The sequence below is a fragment of the Eschrichtius robustus genome, chromosome 12 (genome assembly GCF_028021215.1).
Source record: "Eschrichtius robustus isolate mEscRob2 chromosome 12, mEscRob2.pri, whole genome shotgun sequence".
Classification (NCBI taxonomy): domain Eukaryota; kingdom Metazoa; phylum Chordata; class Mammalia; order Artiodactyla; family Eschrichtiidae; genus Eschrichtius; species Eschrichtius robustus.
Genome location: NC_090835.1, coordinates 20,336,690 through 20,353,569, shown reverse-complemented (window position 1 = coordinate 20,353,569; position 16,880 = coordinate 20,336,690). Strand labels below are relative to the sequence as shown.

At 37.2% G+C, this 16,880-nt stretch overlaps 1 protein-coding gene across 1 annotated transcript in view; it reads right to left on the bottom strand.

The window, feature by feature from the left end:
• MDFIC2 (MyoD family inhibitor domain containing 2) overlaps positions 1 to 10,637 on the bottom strand; it is a 95,071-nt gene extending 84,434 nt beyond the window's left edge. Inside the window, exon 1 of the mRNA XM_068559145.1 lies at positions 10,550 to 10,637. Within this exon, the coding sequence (XP_068415246.1) occupies positions 10,550 to 10,637 (88 nt within the window). The remainder of the gene's footprint in view (positions 1 to 10,549) is intronic.
• Between the last annotated feature and the right edge of the window lie 6,243 nt (positions 10,638 to 16,880).

Below are 16,880 nucleotides of genomic sequence, written 5' to 3'. Positions count from 1 at the left end.
AATCCATTAAAAAATACAGCAAACCAACAAGCTCTGTTTTAATCTTAAGAGAAATCTTTATCTAAGGAATTAGGTATACCCGTATGGTTTGGTGTGTGAGAGATTGATACTGAAAAGTTCCATCCAAATTGGTTGTGCACATTGTACTATATTTCATATAAAGTTGAAAAGCTTGCTCTTGTCTGAATCCTCTGGCACACAGGATGTGTTGTTGATATTTTGTTTCTCCAACTGAATTATAAGTTCCTTGGGCACAAGAATCATGACATATTATTTGTGTTGTCTTTGCGTTGCAGGAAATCAAAACATTCGTTGATTTGGTTTACTTAATTGTATATTATTTTGTAAAACAAATGCCTCTTTTATGGTATGAGTACTTTGTCTTATCAGTCTGAGTTTTCATGTAGTGGTCTAAGAAATTAGTTTTAAGACACGTGTACAGAGTGGAATCTTTCTTTTTTTTATTGAATGTAGACGGAATATAACTTTTGATGAATTTTTTCTTCAGAAGAGTTTATTTATAGAAACTTTACATATTTTAATGAAATTTACATTCAGGATGTTTTAGTGTTAACATATATCTTTTGTCAGCTCTGGGAGAAATTTGGTTTCCAATCTATAATTCTGAATATTCTAAAGAAAGAAAATAAAATCAGCAAATGAAGGAGCTAAAATGCAGATTTTCCTCTCCTATTGTCAGTTGTTTGAGATTAGACATCATGAAGCACCTTTCTTACCTTCTGCAAGGTAGCTGTTTCTTTTCAAATCCATACTAGTGTGGAAATTCAGCTCAAGGGGAGAAATTGCCTGATGTCTTATTTAATACTACGCCTCTAGGAGTTATCCCTTCTCTTTTTTCTTGAAGTTATACACTGGCAAAACTACTGTCATTGCCCTTGCTTTTTGTCTTTGCTGCACATTTACATTTCGACAGGCTTAAATAATGGCTAAAATGCTTGAAGTGATTTATGTCTGTAGACTGATGTCTTCATTTGCTCTCTTCACATTCCTTTTTTTACTAACGGTCTGGTGCACACCTAGCACAGGTACGTTTTATTAGAGAGTAAATTCCCTCTAAATGCTGTTCCTAAGCTGAAAGAAATGGGCCATAATCATATAAAAATAAAGTATCTCTTTGTGGAATTTACAAGAAATGGAATGTCCTTATTCCTGAGCCATAGAACATAGGGGACTTTTTCTCTCCCTGTAAGATTGCTCTTTATACTAATGTTGATTAAGTGAATCACACCAACAGCTGTTGTGACATAGAGGCAAATGAGTCTCCTGAAAAATCTCAGTTGAAACGAGTAAATCTCTTGAAGTTTCTAGTTAGCTACAACTTTCATTTTCCTGTTGAGACAGGACAGATTGGTTCCCAGTTTCTACAGATGGCTTCACTCCTAGTTCATAAAATTGCAGTTAATAATGGTGAGCTAAGATCATTCTGGATTTGATGTACTGCCCTATCATCATTGAAAGAGAGTCGTTCAATCTGCTGTTTTAACAACTTACAGGGACTTTGCACTGATTAATTCATCTGGTCATAGTCTCAAGGCTGACATGGCATCTTCTACGCCTTCCATTCCATTGGGATCAACATCATCACTTTATAAGAAATGAACTTACCACTTTATAGGCTTAGTTGGAAAGAAATTTCAACCGTCAGCTGTAGGATGTGCCGTGTGAATTTAATTTGTTGACCTATGAGAACACAGATCTCATCTTTTACTGGACTTTCTCAACATAAAATAAGGTTATCAGAGAAACAAAATGATTCTGACATTTGAACTTCGGTAGAAGGCCAATACATTTCAAGTAAATACTCTACTTCCTGAAATGTTCAGTGTTCCATCAACAGCACATGTCAGGTTCTTAAGAAAATATTATCCCTTGTGGAGCAGAGCACTGAAAATCGTGGGTACTGGCTCTTAGAGTAGACATTATTTGGAAGCTACACAGCATCTGTTCTCCTTTCATTCTGGTGCTAGCATACTGAATTTCATCTGAAGAAGCATCTCTCCCCCATTATGCCTAGCCTTGTGGTGCTGTCAGTCACGGTTTCCTGCCCTGCCTAGCCAGGATGGGGACTCATGGACAAATCTGTTGAGCTTTCTTCCTTGAGATTTGGAGTCTTGAGTACAGGGGGATGAGAGGACAGAAAAAGTGTGTGGAGCTCATGTTTTAGGAATGGTGACCTGAATATATTGTTAAATCTTGCTATCTGGATCACCAGAGCTAGGTTACTTCCTGCCCATCCTGGACCTGAATTTTCCTTGTAGACTGCAAACCGACTCCCAGCCTTCCAATAAATACCGCTTTTCATTAATTTAACTAGAAAAAGTGTCTGTTACTTTCCTCTCAAAAACTATGTGATGATTAATTTTGTGTATCAACTTGGCTGGGCTAAGGGATACCCAGGGAGCTGGTAAAACATTATTTCTGGGTGTGAACATGAAGTTATTTCAGGGAACAGATTGGCACTTGAATTGATAGTCTGATTAGAGAAAATCTCTTTCCAGAGTGGGTTAAGGGATAAATAGAACAAAAAGAAAGAGGAAGGGCATATTTTCTGTCTCCACTGGAGCTAGGACATCCATGTCCTGCCCTTGGACATCAGCACTCCCAGTTCTCAGAACTTGTTACTTGGACCAGGATTTACACCACTGGCTCTCAGAACTTGGGGCTTGGCCTGGAACTACTCCACCTGCTTTCCTGAGCCTCCAGCTTCCAGACAGCAGATCATGGGACTGTTCAGCCTCCATAATTGTATAAACAAGTGCCTCATAATAAATCCTTTATTATCTATCTATCTATCTATTCATCCATTCATCTATCTTCTATCTATCTACCTATCTATCCTATTGGTTCTGATTCTCTGGAGAACTAATACAAACTATTAAAGCTTCATTTTATCATTGTTAGATCTTGAAAGTAGTATGTTATCCTTTCATAGTCCTTTACCTAATTTTCTTTTGAGAATAAAATGCAGTGGGTTATATTTTACGACAAGATAAAATATATCTCTAGTAGGCATTTCCAGGGTAGAGAGTTTATTGGAATCCAAGATGCTGACTGATCAAGGTCTCTGAAAGGCTTGAGGCTCGGTTCCTGGGCAAACTCCCCACACTCATCAAACGCCAACCTTCCTTTGGGTCAAGATGTTCCAGCCCTTCTTGTTTTTGTTCACTTCATGGAACATGACATGTTCTTTCCCGCCTTGAAAGAAATTGTATTTCTACTTGAAATTGTATTTCATTTCCTGTGCTCTCCCATCAGCAGATGCTTTCTCAATCTTCGAGTCTAAAGCAGAATCTCTAGCCAGCTTTCCCTGTCAGCATTACTTAAAGTGGGAACTGATCTCATATATCCTCTTGCCCAATTGATAATCTTCATGGGGATTATCTTCAGCATTTCACACTTAACCTGACCCACCCAGATCTTCTGATTCTCCCATCTCCAGCCAGTTTTTCTCTTATTCTTCATGCAGCATTGCCATAATGCAGTGTCTCAAGCCACGAGTCAGCCTTGCCTCCTTTCTTTCTGTTGGCCCACACCAGGGCACCAGCCAGTTCAGTTGGCTCTACCTCCAAAATAGGTCCCGAATCCTATTCTACCTCTTTTACCTTCACAGTTTTATCCTATCCCACTTACCATCTTTTGCTTGGTTAACTGCAGTGTCTTCTGTTTTATTTCTGTGTACACTCTTTACCACATCCAATATAAATGAGTCCTTTTATTCCCCTGCTTAGAATCTGCAGTGGCTTCTAATTCAAATTAAGGAAAAACCCCTAAATTCCTGACTGTGACCAGCAAGGTTCTACATTATTTGCAACTTGAGCCCTTTTTTTCCCCTTTCCCTTCCTTACTCCCTCCCTCCCTCATTTCCTTTTTTTCTTCCTTCCCTTTCTTCCTCCTTCCTTCCTTCTCATCCAGCCATTCTGAGCCATACTATCTTTAAACAGGCTCTTTTTCCTGTTGGAATGCTCTTCCCAGATTTTTGCACAGCTGGCTTCTTCTTGTCATTTAAGTCTCCACTCAAATATCTCTCCTTCAGAACTTCTCTGACCACTGATTCTCAAGGACAGTTCCCCACACCAATTTCTATCATAGCATCTTGTTTTAAAGCTTCAAAACAATTACCCTGTGAAATTATCTTGTGCTTATTTTACTTCTTTATATGACTTGCAAGGACATATTTTCACATATAATTTCTCCTTTCAGCTCTGGTTAAAAACAGCACAACATTTTATTTGACTATTACCTTCTCCTTACCTGTATTTTGGTTATTAGGTAACACGTTTTCACAAGTTCATGGAGACCTCAGAAACAAGAGCTAATGATTCTGTTTCCTGTGTGTACATAGTAAAAGGAAACCAAGATATGCTATTGGTGGAAATTAACAATTTAAAATAGGCGTTAGTGTGGCTTAGTTTTTAAGCTAGACACAAAAATGTAGCCCTTTTAAAAATGAAAATTATCTGAATGAGCGAATTAGCATGGATTAATATTTAGTCATTATAATAAAGCACTGAAATACATGAGTTCCTTGAGGGCAAAACCTGTGGCGTTTTCATTTTTTTGACATCTTTATTTCTTCGCCTAATATGTTATCTGTGAGTTCAAGAAGAGCCTCATCAAATGCTTGTGGAATTGTATAAAGTATGCATTTTGGAATTGTCTTAATGCTCATGATCTGAAATTATTTTTTGAGCAAATGAAGTGAACTGTCTTCACTTAGAATTAAGGGAAGTTGAGTGAATTTATGAATGTCAATAAATGTAAGATTTATACTTTCTCTATCTCATTTGCAAACAAACCTTAATCAAGAATGAGCTGGGATTTTTGTGGTATGGATTTGAGGTTTTGCATTATATTGAGAAGGAAATTTGTGTAACATGGCTTTTTGGACCTCTCGGATGTTTTCCAGTATCTTGGAATATTAGTCTCTAATACTCCTGAATTTTGATTAAATAATAACCACTGTATTCAAGACGCCAACTCATTGGTGACTTGACTCCTCTACATCAATACTAAATAAAGTTTAGGGGAGTTTCCTTTAAAATGTCTCTAAATAGTAATTTTGAAATCACCGAAGACTGTAGTCACCATGTGACTGCTTATAGAAAAGGATCTATAGTTTGTTCAGAGTTACTACAGAATTCTCATCTCCCAGGCTCTTTTCTTCCTGGCATTTTTGGAAAGTGAGAGAAAGCTTATTCATTGCCCTCTCCCTGCCCCCATCCCCCGGCCATTTTTAAAAAATCAAGTATTTTCTATAATATGAATTTTCCCTCTGGGGCTCCACCCAATGTAGCAGGTATGGGACCGAGTCAGCATCAGGTTAGAAGATTATAAAACTGTGCTTTGTACATTGAGGGCACACTTGTAACTTGGGATAATTTTATTCTTCCCTCTATTTATTACACTCATAAAGAGACTGCTTCACTAAAACCGTTACAGAGAGCTAGTCTTCTGAAGGACAGTTTTATTTCGATCTTCTTAACTTCGCATTTTTTAGGTCAAACCATTGTTTTGACTTTGTGTGTATATATATATATATATTTATGGAAAATCAGTTTTTAGGAAATTGTACTAGATTTTGTTAAAGAGATACAAGCTCTTAGAACAGAAGTTACACACTGGTAGCCCCTGGGCTGAAATAGACTCACAGAACCTGGTTTCATTTGTTCTGCATGGCCCTTTCTTGTAATTGTTGTTTGTTGTTGTTAATTGTTATTACTTAACCTTCAGAAATCAGGAGATTTCATATAGAAATCCACTTTCTCCTGAAAAATCAGGAGACACTCTAAGAAATTGTGTGCCGTTCAAACACTGGTGATGCTGTGATTTTAAACTGCAAATGGCAACAATTTAAAGGCTTCCATCCCTTCATTCTGCTGTTTCTCTTCCCTGTCAAATAGTGTAAGAAGCAAGCACTGAAATGCTTGCCCAGAATGCTCCCTGGTTTAATGGGGTATTACATGCCATCTTATTCCACCTGTAATTTCCCCCCCACTTTCTATGTTATATCAATTTTTCCTTTGTAACGTTTTTCACGTTTGGGCCTATTTTCTTCTTCTCCTTGTTATGACTTTTATGCTGGTCGTGTTGTCCTCACTTCAGGGCTACTGAATGCATTGCTGTCTTAGCCACCAACATCCCCCTTGCCTTAATGTTTCCTCTGCCTGCCCCATCCCACTTTGCACTCCAGTTACAGATTTAAATGACGCTTCAGTATATTAGTCCCTGACCTCAGACCTGCAGTGACAACTTAGAACCCATGTCCAGCTACTTGACCTATAGTTGGAACTCAGTCTTTCTGTCCTCCTTGTTTTGTGTTAATCCATACACAGGTAACTAGCCCAAATGCCCATTTCCCTAGCGCCAAAGCGGGCATCATGCAGCCTGTGATTTGCTCCCAGCATTACTCCTCTTCACCTGTGCAAATAGAGGATCACCACCTTCAAGACTGGCCTTTCTAGACCACTTTGGTCCACAGTTACACAGTACAGTTCATCTTGCCTGGTGCATATTTCACAATCATATTTTGTTTCTCTGATTGTCTTAAAACAGGGTTTCCCCAAGTATGGTCCCTGAACATGTTACTTCATGTTACTTGCTCTTAAGCATTTATTTCTGGGCTCCACCTGTATCCTCCTGAATTCCTTAAGTTAGGACCCAGGAATCTGATCAATCTAAAATTTGAGAAGTCAAGAATTTAAAGGCAAGATGACGAATAATGGTACAAGATTGCCAGGTAGTTTGATAGAAGGTAAAATAGGATTCAGTTAACTTGACTCCAAGTGCATTTTCAGGTTTATTGATGTGTTTCTTAAGCACTATTTACCCTAATTGTTAATAAAAGCTCTGGATGTTGCTTTAAGCAGCTCTTTGACACCATTGCCAAGGCCATCAGGCCCATGGTCCGTAGGAGAGAAAGTAGAAGGCAAATAAGAACCTCTTCAGGGGAAAGCAGGACAATTAGATAAAATTCTTGAGTGCAGGACTGTGTTTCTTTCCTTCTTTCATTTTTTAAAATTGTTCTCTGTTATGCTCATGCCTTGTCTCCAGTGATACCGCTGTTAATAAATGTTGACTTGAATTGGATAAATTGACTGAATGTTTGAAGATGAGAAGTTAGAGTATCAGTACTCAGGTTGGCAGTGATGGTGCTAACTCCTGTTGGTCCCATGCTCACTATGAGGTCAGGTGCTGTGCTCAGTGCTTTATGTAGATTATGCCAGTGAGTGCTTGCTGCAACCCTAATAGGGCAGTGCTGTGATTCCCTATGTTTTAAACGTGGCCAGTATTCAGCTGGAATTGCAGAGGGAGGCAAGAGGCACTGTGATGGGAGAAGCAATTCCTTTTGTAATTCATGAAAAAAACTTTTGAACTACTTTCAAGTCTCTTCAGTCAGTCCTCCCTATCTGTGTCTGCAACTGTGGATACAGAGGGCTGACTCTACCATGCCATTTTGTGTAAGAGACTTGAGCATCCTTGGTTTTTGGTATCTGCAAAAGGTCCTGGAACCAATCCTCCTGCAGATACCGAGGGATGACTATATTTCTTTTTCTTTTTTAAGGGGGAAGGGGTTTGATAAATTTCAAATACTGATAACTGTTGGAGAAGGCATTGTGACAAAGAGGTTTAAGGCAAAGAACAGAATTTGGAAGATTTGGGTTCAAGATTCAGTTTGCCACTTAACAGCTCTGTGAGTTTGAGCAAGACCTAGTTTCTCTGAGCCTTGGTCTTTTAATCTGTAAAATGGGACAATACTACTGCACACCAAATGGTTGTAGGGACCACGGGAAGGAATTTGTATAAAATGCTGTGAGAGAAACAATGGCGGGAATGACTGAAGTGTCAAGAAAGACCTCCATGTTTGCTGTCCATGCTGAACTTTGGCTGAACACTCAAAAATAAAGCTGCTGAATAGTTGCTGAATTGCCAAAAGGAAACAATAATGCTGAGAACTGGACTTTTTTTTGGACTAAGTAAACCCTACCTTTCCCTAGTAAGGGATGAGATGTGCTTGATAACCCAGTTGTATATATGGAACAAATTTACCCTCCAGTCCAAATCTTTGGTAAACAACTTATGTAAGCCTGCATGAACTTCCTCCTTTATTCCATAAAACCCCCTGCCCGTTTTCCTCTGTTGAGACAGTATTCTGGGTTCCTCCGGAATCTGTGATTCCCTAAATTGCAATTCGAAGATCCCAAATAAACTGCCTCTTTGCATCTTTATAGAGGTCCTTTCTGTTGACAAAGCTATTAAAATATACAGCGCTGGTACTAGTGCAGATTGTTCAAAGTGTGAACCAGGATCTCAAAAAAACATTATATTATTTTGAATCATGCTTTAAAGAGGAAAAAAAGACACAAAAGTAATGAGATCTCTCCCCCGTAATTTCACAAAGTAGGTGTTATAGTCCTTGGCTAAGGAATCTGAAGCTCAGAGAGGTTAAGCAACATGGCACAGCCAAACAGCTAGTAAACAGCCGAGGTGAAATTTTAAACCTTCACCTGCCTGACTTTAAATCCTCTGCTCTTTCCATTGCACCAGTTTGCTTTAAAAAGAAAAAAAAAGCCAACATAGATCCTTTTTCTTAACATTAAAAAAAAAAAAAAAAAAAGACGTTTATGTTCAAAAACTAACTCATCCTGGTAATTCCCAATTAAGATGTTGTCATCTTGCATCTGGCTCGAATCCCTTTTATGATACAGTAAACGTAATTTGAGTGTAGCTTAAGTGAAGTGTCCAAATGGGCTAAAACACCCATTTAGGGTGTTAGATTTTGTAGATTATAAGAAGTTAGGAAGTTAGATTTTGTAGATTATAAGAATAATCACCTAGGAAGTTAGATTTTGTAGATTATAAGAATTTAGTCCTAAATTGTACTTAATGGAGACAATTTTTTGAAATGGAAATTCTTCAGGAAGCAAATGACCGGTATATCAATTTTTGTCATTATTTCTCTATGAGACATCTATAGCATGGGCAAATGAAGCAAAAGAAATAAGATAAACGTCACTATAAGTCACAGAAGAACTTCTCTGTCGTTGTGGGCTTGGTCTTCGCAAGAAAAACACAGAGGGATCTTTGGCCTGAGTTCAGTTTTTTTACTTCTATATATTTTTTTAAAGGTTAGAGAATTTCTTAGCTCTGTGGCTTTTTGAAGGGAATGATTCTGAGAATACATGTCTGTACCCACTTTTATCCTGAAATAAAGTCTTCACTGGAGATGAGTTCCAGCTATTAAATTTGATTATGGGGCCCTGGGGCAGAAGGATAATCTTTTTTTAAAAAAGTGAACAGTTAAAAAATGAGGATGGGGGGAAAGCAGGATTAAGAATAAGAGTGGATGGAAGAGTACGTGTGAAGGTGGAGGTGTTGATTTAAACACTTTAGGAAAACTTTCTGAGCACAGATCATGTCCTGACAAGTAACTTAAACATCTTTTCTATGAAACACTGTGTAAGGTGGTAGTTCAATTTATATGCTATGGAGTCACACAGTCTGGGATCAAATCCCCGCTCTGTTACTTCCTAATTTTGTAATTTTAGGCAATTTACTTAAACTCTTTGAGACTCTATTTTCTTACCTGAATATTAGGAGCGATTAATGCTTCCTACGGTTGTTGTGATGATTCAGCATAATCACTAATGCACATTGTCACCGTGTTTGATGTCATGATTATTATTATTATTACTGGTGTTGTAGAACTTACTTGACATATATATTAAAGTCTCCTGTGACCTTAGAAAACAATTTTGAGGCATGGCAACTACTTAAGAGCCGTCTTTTAACAACGGAATAGATTCAGGAAATGAGGTAAAAGACACAACTTATCTATTTAGATAGAATATCAAGTTGGTTTCCTTTTAAAGATGTTCATAAAAAGATTAAAGACATTAAAGATGTTCATAAAAAGAAAAGATTATGAAACCAAACCTTCTAGTAAATAATCATGAGTTGATACGTATTTTCAAAAGTGCACATATTTGTACTTCTCCTAGGAGGACATATCGATTTGTGTGTGTATTTCAAGCAAGCATCTTAACGCACGTCGTGCTTGTAGCTGACACTGCTCTCCCGGGGGAAGGTGGCTTCTGTAATTGCAGTGAATGGCAATTCTATTTGTAGACATGACTTCCTACAGCCTGCACTCCTTTCTGTGATTATTATTTAAAAAATACTTGTCCTCAAATTATTTCATCTTCCTGGCTACCAGGGAGAAAATTCTCCAGCACAACAAGAACCTCACAGGTAGCATGTATCTGAATTGAAAATGTATATCCTCTTACCCATAAAATCATCTGAGTGACCTCTGCAGTCTAAGGAATACAAAAAACATTTCAATACTGAACACCCTCAAACTACTACTTAGGCCAAAAAAAAAAAAGAAAGAAAGAAAGAAAGAAAATCAGAAGTATTAATGTCATTTGAAATGCTGGGACATTTTTCTTCTTTCTTCCACACTCTTTTTTGCTTATAAGCAAAAGCACAATTCTCACATTGATAGAAAATCAACAGCAAGAGGACTTACCTTCCTTCAACCAAGAAATGTTATTTTTGTCATTTTCAAAATGCTCAGCTGTTCTGACTTTTATCTTTTCCAGCTCAGTTTCTGACATCTAAGTGGAAACAGAATTGGTTATATAAAAAATTCATTAAGAACCCAAATTTATAACATGGAGCCTTATATTTAGAGACGACTATCATATTATAGGAACATTTTATCTCTGTAGTTTTTCAGCTCCCTGTCTAATGTTAAGTCTTACATTTTATCCATGTGTAGTATTTTACAACACTGACATTGAGAACGATACTTTAGATGATATTTTACTTTTCAGCAGTCAAAATTTGTAAGCTCTGTTAAGCTCTGATTTCTGAATACGAAAGAAAAACAGATGAACAAGTAGCCCCAAATTTGTCAAAACCCAAACATTCAGTGGCTGTTTTAATGCATTTCTTAATAGCCTAGAGAAAAGCATGCTGCAAAGTGATGTGCAAAGCTAGAAAGACTAATAAACACCAAAGGACTTTTCAGCAACGTGCTGGGTAGAATGAGAACCTTATGACCTCAGCCAGGCCACGCTGAGCTTCCTGAAGGTGTTGAGACCTATTAGGCATTCTCAGTACATTGCACTTGACTTCCTCCATGGCTTGGTCGCAGTGAGCTAGGACGCCCCACTTGCATCAGCACCTCGATGTACTTACCTGTTTATTCCTAAGGGAGGAGGCCCAAGGCGTGGGACGGGGGAGCAGCGTGCCGATGCTCTGGGCAGCCTCCCTTCTCGTCTCTCGATGTCCAGCATTCCTCTGCCCTGCCAGAAGTGAGCGAAGAAGCAAATACGCTCCCTCCCTGGGTGGTGCTAGATTGGTATTGCTGCCAGAAGCATCCAACTTGCGGCTGAGAGGGTTTTTTTTTTAAGGTAATGTAAAGCCTGTGGTTCAAAACAATAAAAAGCTTCTCCAGGCCAGCACTTATTTAAAATGACACTCTGCAAAATAGGGTGAAAAGAATGAACTCTTTTCAAATGGACGGAGTTTCTCCAGTCTCCTTCTTTCCACACCCGCCATTCATCACTTACAGTTAATATTAAGGATGTAGAAAGAAGAGATTGAAAAATATACGTAGGCTATTTGGGTTAAAAGAAAAGGAAGAGAAACCTCTCAGGGTTTATTTTCTAGAAGTTCACCCTGCAGCTGCTGTTTCTAAAGGCAAGTTTTTCTAACGTCTTACAGACAACAAGAAAACATTTCACGTTCTTTTGAGAGTCTGCAGGTATTCCCAAAAGAATTTGGAATCACATTCCAAAGAGAATTTGTCATTAGATTCTTAGGCAAAGATAGTACTGTTTTCAACAGGAGGTTAACAGCAGTGAGCATAACCCTTCGGAATGCGTGATAATAAATAGTCCAACGTTCCTAAATGTTGTTGTTGGGTTTTTTTTAATTTTTATTTTTATTGGAGTACGGTTGCTTTACGATGTTGTGTTAGTTTCTGCTGTACAGCCAAGTGAATCAGCTATACGTATACACATATCCCCTCTTTTCATCATAAAAAATAATCTTTATTTTTTAACCCAAAGTGGTTTGCCTCCTCCAGTGTCTTTACCTGGAAACTGTCTGTTATCTGATCGACTTGTATCCATTTCACCTCTTTTCCCAACTTCATTTCTTCTTCTACTTTGCTCCCAGTTTCACGTGAAAATTGACTGATCAACGTGGTTTTTAAAAACAATAAAACTGGGAGCAAAAGATAAATTTCGGATTCCTTAAATAGCCAAGGAAGACCTTGACTGGTCAGAATCGATAACATCATTTTCAAACTGTGGCTTAAAGTTTTAAGATTTCTCAGAGGTGCCTATCCTTTCTTTCCCTTTAAGCTAATGCAATACTGCTGTTCCTTGAACTCACCTGCTTTTGTTATGAACATTTCAGAATGTTGCCTCAAAATCCCACCTCCACCCCCATCTTGAAGCCTTCTTGATGTCTAGAAATGATCATTCCCTTCTCTGATCCCCCTTGGGACTTGTGGCATCATCATCTCCATTGTGGTCTTGTGTAAACCTGTCTTATCTTCCTGACAAGGTTAGAACCACCTCCACCCCAACCCCCCAGGGCTCGACCTCTGTCTCTAAGTCTTATGCATCTTGCTCAGTGTACGACAGGATCATCTCTAGATGAACAATGGTTGGATAAACAAAACCAGCATATCAAAAACCAGTGGTGTTTTCCTTGTCCCAAAGTCACAGGAAACACCTGATTACGATGTTTCTTTAGGTTGTCTCTTTTCTCTAGTTATAGCACTTTATGTCCCTTCATCATAAATTGGAGACTTAATCTAATGCCCTTAATAGTTTGGGCGTTGTCCTTTGGAAAAGCAAGTTATCTAAATTTTATGTATTCGTGGGGTCAGAAAGATGTTTGGTAAATGACAATCACAGTGATCTTAAAACGATAAGAGACATCATCGGAGCTAAAGAAACCTAAGATGCAAACACTGTCCAGATGAGAAGAAATAGTCAAGTGTTCAGGCGAGAATGAGTGAGCCGAAACACTGCTGATCATGCTATTCCTCCTAGTTTATTTCCAGTTGTATTTTAATCATAGACCATGTGATTATCCACGTTATTCCTCAACAGAAACTATTTTTTTTAACATTCCAAATGGTTTTAGATCTCTGTAAGTCTACAAATTGTATAACCTCTTCTTCCTTGCAATTTCTAAGGCAGAGAATCCATTCCTACCTTGAGTGTGTGATGATGAAGCCTCTCCTTGGATTCTGTAATTATGTTTCCATATTTTATTTATGTTCAACTAAGCTAGTTTCTAATTATCTGTCCCCAGAGCAACCTATAACTCAAATCCTGTCCACATTTCTTACTTTGGAGGTTATGGTTTACTCTTGATCGTGGTTTATGCTTTGATTTTTCTTGATTTATGCTTTGATTTTTCTTGATTTATACATGTTTTTCCACTTGTTTTATACATATTTTTCTACTTGTTTTACTTTTGCAATAACTGTGATACATTTATTTGTATTTGTTAAGTAAATTGCAAACTTTAAAATCCTTTGGAAGAATAGTTCTGAGGAGGGAATTTTTATGAAGATAAAATTCATTTCTAATTTGGAAATATTATCCAGTTTTGACTGATATATTTTAAACATGTCCTAACAGTTAAAATTTTTCTGTTGTTCTATTTTATCATTTTTCTCTGCTTAGACTTTCACTGCCCTTTGATTTCACTTTTGCTCTTTGAATTGGCTTTTGTCTTCAAGAGTGGGTGACGTTATTTGAATTTTCTATATGGAATTTTTTTTTTTTCATTTTGAAGACGCCATTTTTTGAAGTTAGACAACTCATTTTAAATTCCTGTCCTCTCTTTGTTTTAGCAGTCATTTAAAATGAGAACTGTAGACATTAATAAGCATGGTATTTGATTTTTTTCATCTACTTCATCAGGAAAGATGATAAAAGCAAGCATCAAGTATTTTATCCTGAACCAGTTGTGTATCACTAGTGTCCCTGTTGGTTGGACATTGCATTAAGGGTATTCCATACTGATGCCAACCTTTAAATCATTCATTCACCCACCTAGAGGTGTACTTGGGTCACAGAATTCTCCATATGGGTGATGGAGTCTGATTTGGACTGGGTTTTAGTCTCTTGAGCTAGACTGGGCCTTGGGATGAATAAGATAAACCACAGTGGATGATAGGAAGGAAAAAGGAGTTAAGTCCAGTGGGTCCCAGATAGAGCAGACTTGGAGATAGATGGTCCAAAATGAAGCCCAAAAGTGACTGGCCAGCCTCAGAGGTCAGACTGGTCTGACTAAGCTCCAAGGAGAATAAACATGTTATTGAAAGCATCCCCTGTCCAAATTATGTTTGTTGTGCTCATTTCAAATAATGATCTAAATAATTCAGACCCAGGAATGTGGTCTCCAGGCTCAAGTTTTCTTGTTAAATTCTTTTTTTGTTTTCTTTTCTAAAAGCAGATAATTTGAATTATCCATTTCCCTTTATTTTGACTCATGCAGCAGTAATAATTCCATTCCCTTTATTTTGACTCATGCAGCAGTATTTCTAGTTCCTAATCAAAATCCGATCCAGAAATAGAATCTTTAAGGGCACACTATCCAGCATAAAGCTATCTTTGCCAAAAAAAAAAAAAAAAAAATCCCTGCAAGATCGTCATATGTTTCATCTTCTTGTTTCTTTTAAAATAAAATTGAATGTGTGAAGCTAGAGCCTTCTTTAACAAATAATTATGTGCTATCATATTAGTCTTTTGTGATTGTCTTCAAAATCATTGCATTGTCCCTTGCCATTGTTTGTATAACAGTGACATTATATGTATAATGCGCAAAATGATATTAATCAGTGTGTAGAGAAGTCACCAACTTAGATTATTGGATTTGAGGACTCTTGTAGAGTACATCTTTCTGAAGGATTGGTGGATTGGGTCCAGATGGAAACGGTATAGGATGAGTGCTTACCCTTCGAAAGTATGTTTTCTGCTACAGAATGGAATCCTATATTATTTAGTATAGTTAATGAAAAAGTTTTCAGTAGCCGTTCTAATGACCAATGTATGCCATCACGTTTTACATTTTAAAATTCTCTTTGAGATTATGTGACCTTGATACAAAAATACACATGGAGTAAATAAACATTGGTCTAAAGTATCAGTGGTAAAGACAGATAAAACAAGAAGAAAATTCCTTATTTGTAACACAGGCTCTCCCAGCGGAAAGTTACAGCTAACACCACAAGGCATACCAATTCAAGGATTTATTAGATGTTAGATCTCATCAAAAGTTTAGGTTTAAGAAATAACACTCAGGGATATAAAATGCATTAAATTTTATCCGTGTTTCATGCCAAACCATTAAAAAAGCTGTTCACCTTGACCAAATTATTTTTATGCCTTACAGAGTTTCTGTTACTGACATAGACCTTGGTTGGCACTGAGAAAAGATACAAGAATAAACATGTGAATGACACTTGCTAGTGGGTTATGAAGATTTTTGTTTCCTCAGGATTACAGTATAAATCCTTTAATTTACTACTGTCCCGTGTAAATATTGTTCCACTTCATGTTAAAAGTAGTAACTTTATAACTATATAATGCAATTAACACACTCTCCCCTTTGTACTATTATTTTTATATGCTGTACATTTACAAATGTTATAATCTGATGGGCAGTGTTCCTGTGTGTATGTGTGTGCATGTGTGTGTGAGTGTGTGTATTTAAATAGTCAACTGTCTTTTAAATAAATTAGGAAAAGAAAAAATAGATATTTTAAAAAATGTTTACCCACACAGTTGCCATTTCTGGTTTTCTTCAATTCCTTCTAGTAGACCTGAATTTTCATTTGATTTCATTCCTCTTCAGCCTAAAGAATTTTCTTTACCATTTATTGAAGTTCAGGTCTGCTGGTGACAAACTCTTTCAGCTTTTGTTTATCTAAAAATGTCTTGAGTTCATTCTCCTTAGTAAAGGATATTTACCCTGAGTGTAGAATTCTTGTTTGCTAGTTTCCTTCCCTCCTTCCCTCCTCCTTTCCTCCCTTCTTCCCTCCCTCCCTCCCTCCCTCCATCTCTCCCTCCCTTCCTTCCTTCATTTTAATTTTGACATCCTTCCTGTTATTGTACCCCTATATCTAACATGCCTTTTCCCCTCTCTGATCACTTTAATTTTTTTTTAATCTTTGGTTTTCAGCAGCTTGTCTATGATGTGTTTAGAAGTAGTTTTTAAACAAAGTTTTTTCTGCTTAAATTTTGCTGAGATTCTAGATTCTGCAAGTTGATGTTTTTCTCCAAGTTCAAGGCATTTGGGGCCATGATTTCTTCAAATATCTTTTCTCTTCCCTTCTCTGTCTTCTCTTCCAACAGCATTCCAATTACACATGTGTTAGACCACTTAATATTTTCACAAAGGTCACAGAGGCTCTACTTATTTTTTTCCCCAGCCTCTTGTCTCTCTTCTTCAGATTGAATAATCTTTGTAGAATTGCTTTTGATGTCACTAGCCTTTTCTTCTGTACTCCCCAATCTACTACTACTAAAGCAATCTTGTATATTTTTCATTTTAAACATACTTTCAGTTCTAGAATTCACATTACATTTGGTTCTTTCTAATAGTTCCTACTTTTTTGCTGATAATGCTCATTTATTATCACCATTTTTTCCTTTAATTTCTTGATCATATTATTATAGCTAGCTTAAAGTCAGCATTTGGTAACCCCAACATTTGGATCTTCTATTGACTGCTTGCTTTCTTGGTTATTCAAATGGCTAATAATCTTTTATTGTATATTAAATATTTTGGATGATACATTATGGAGATTCTGGACAACACTG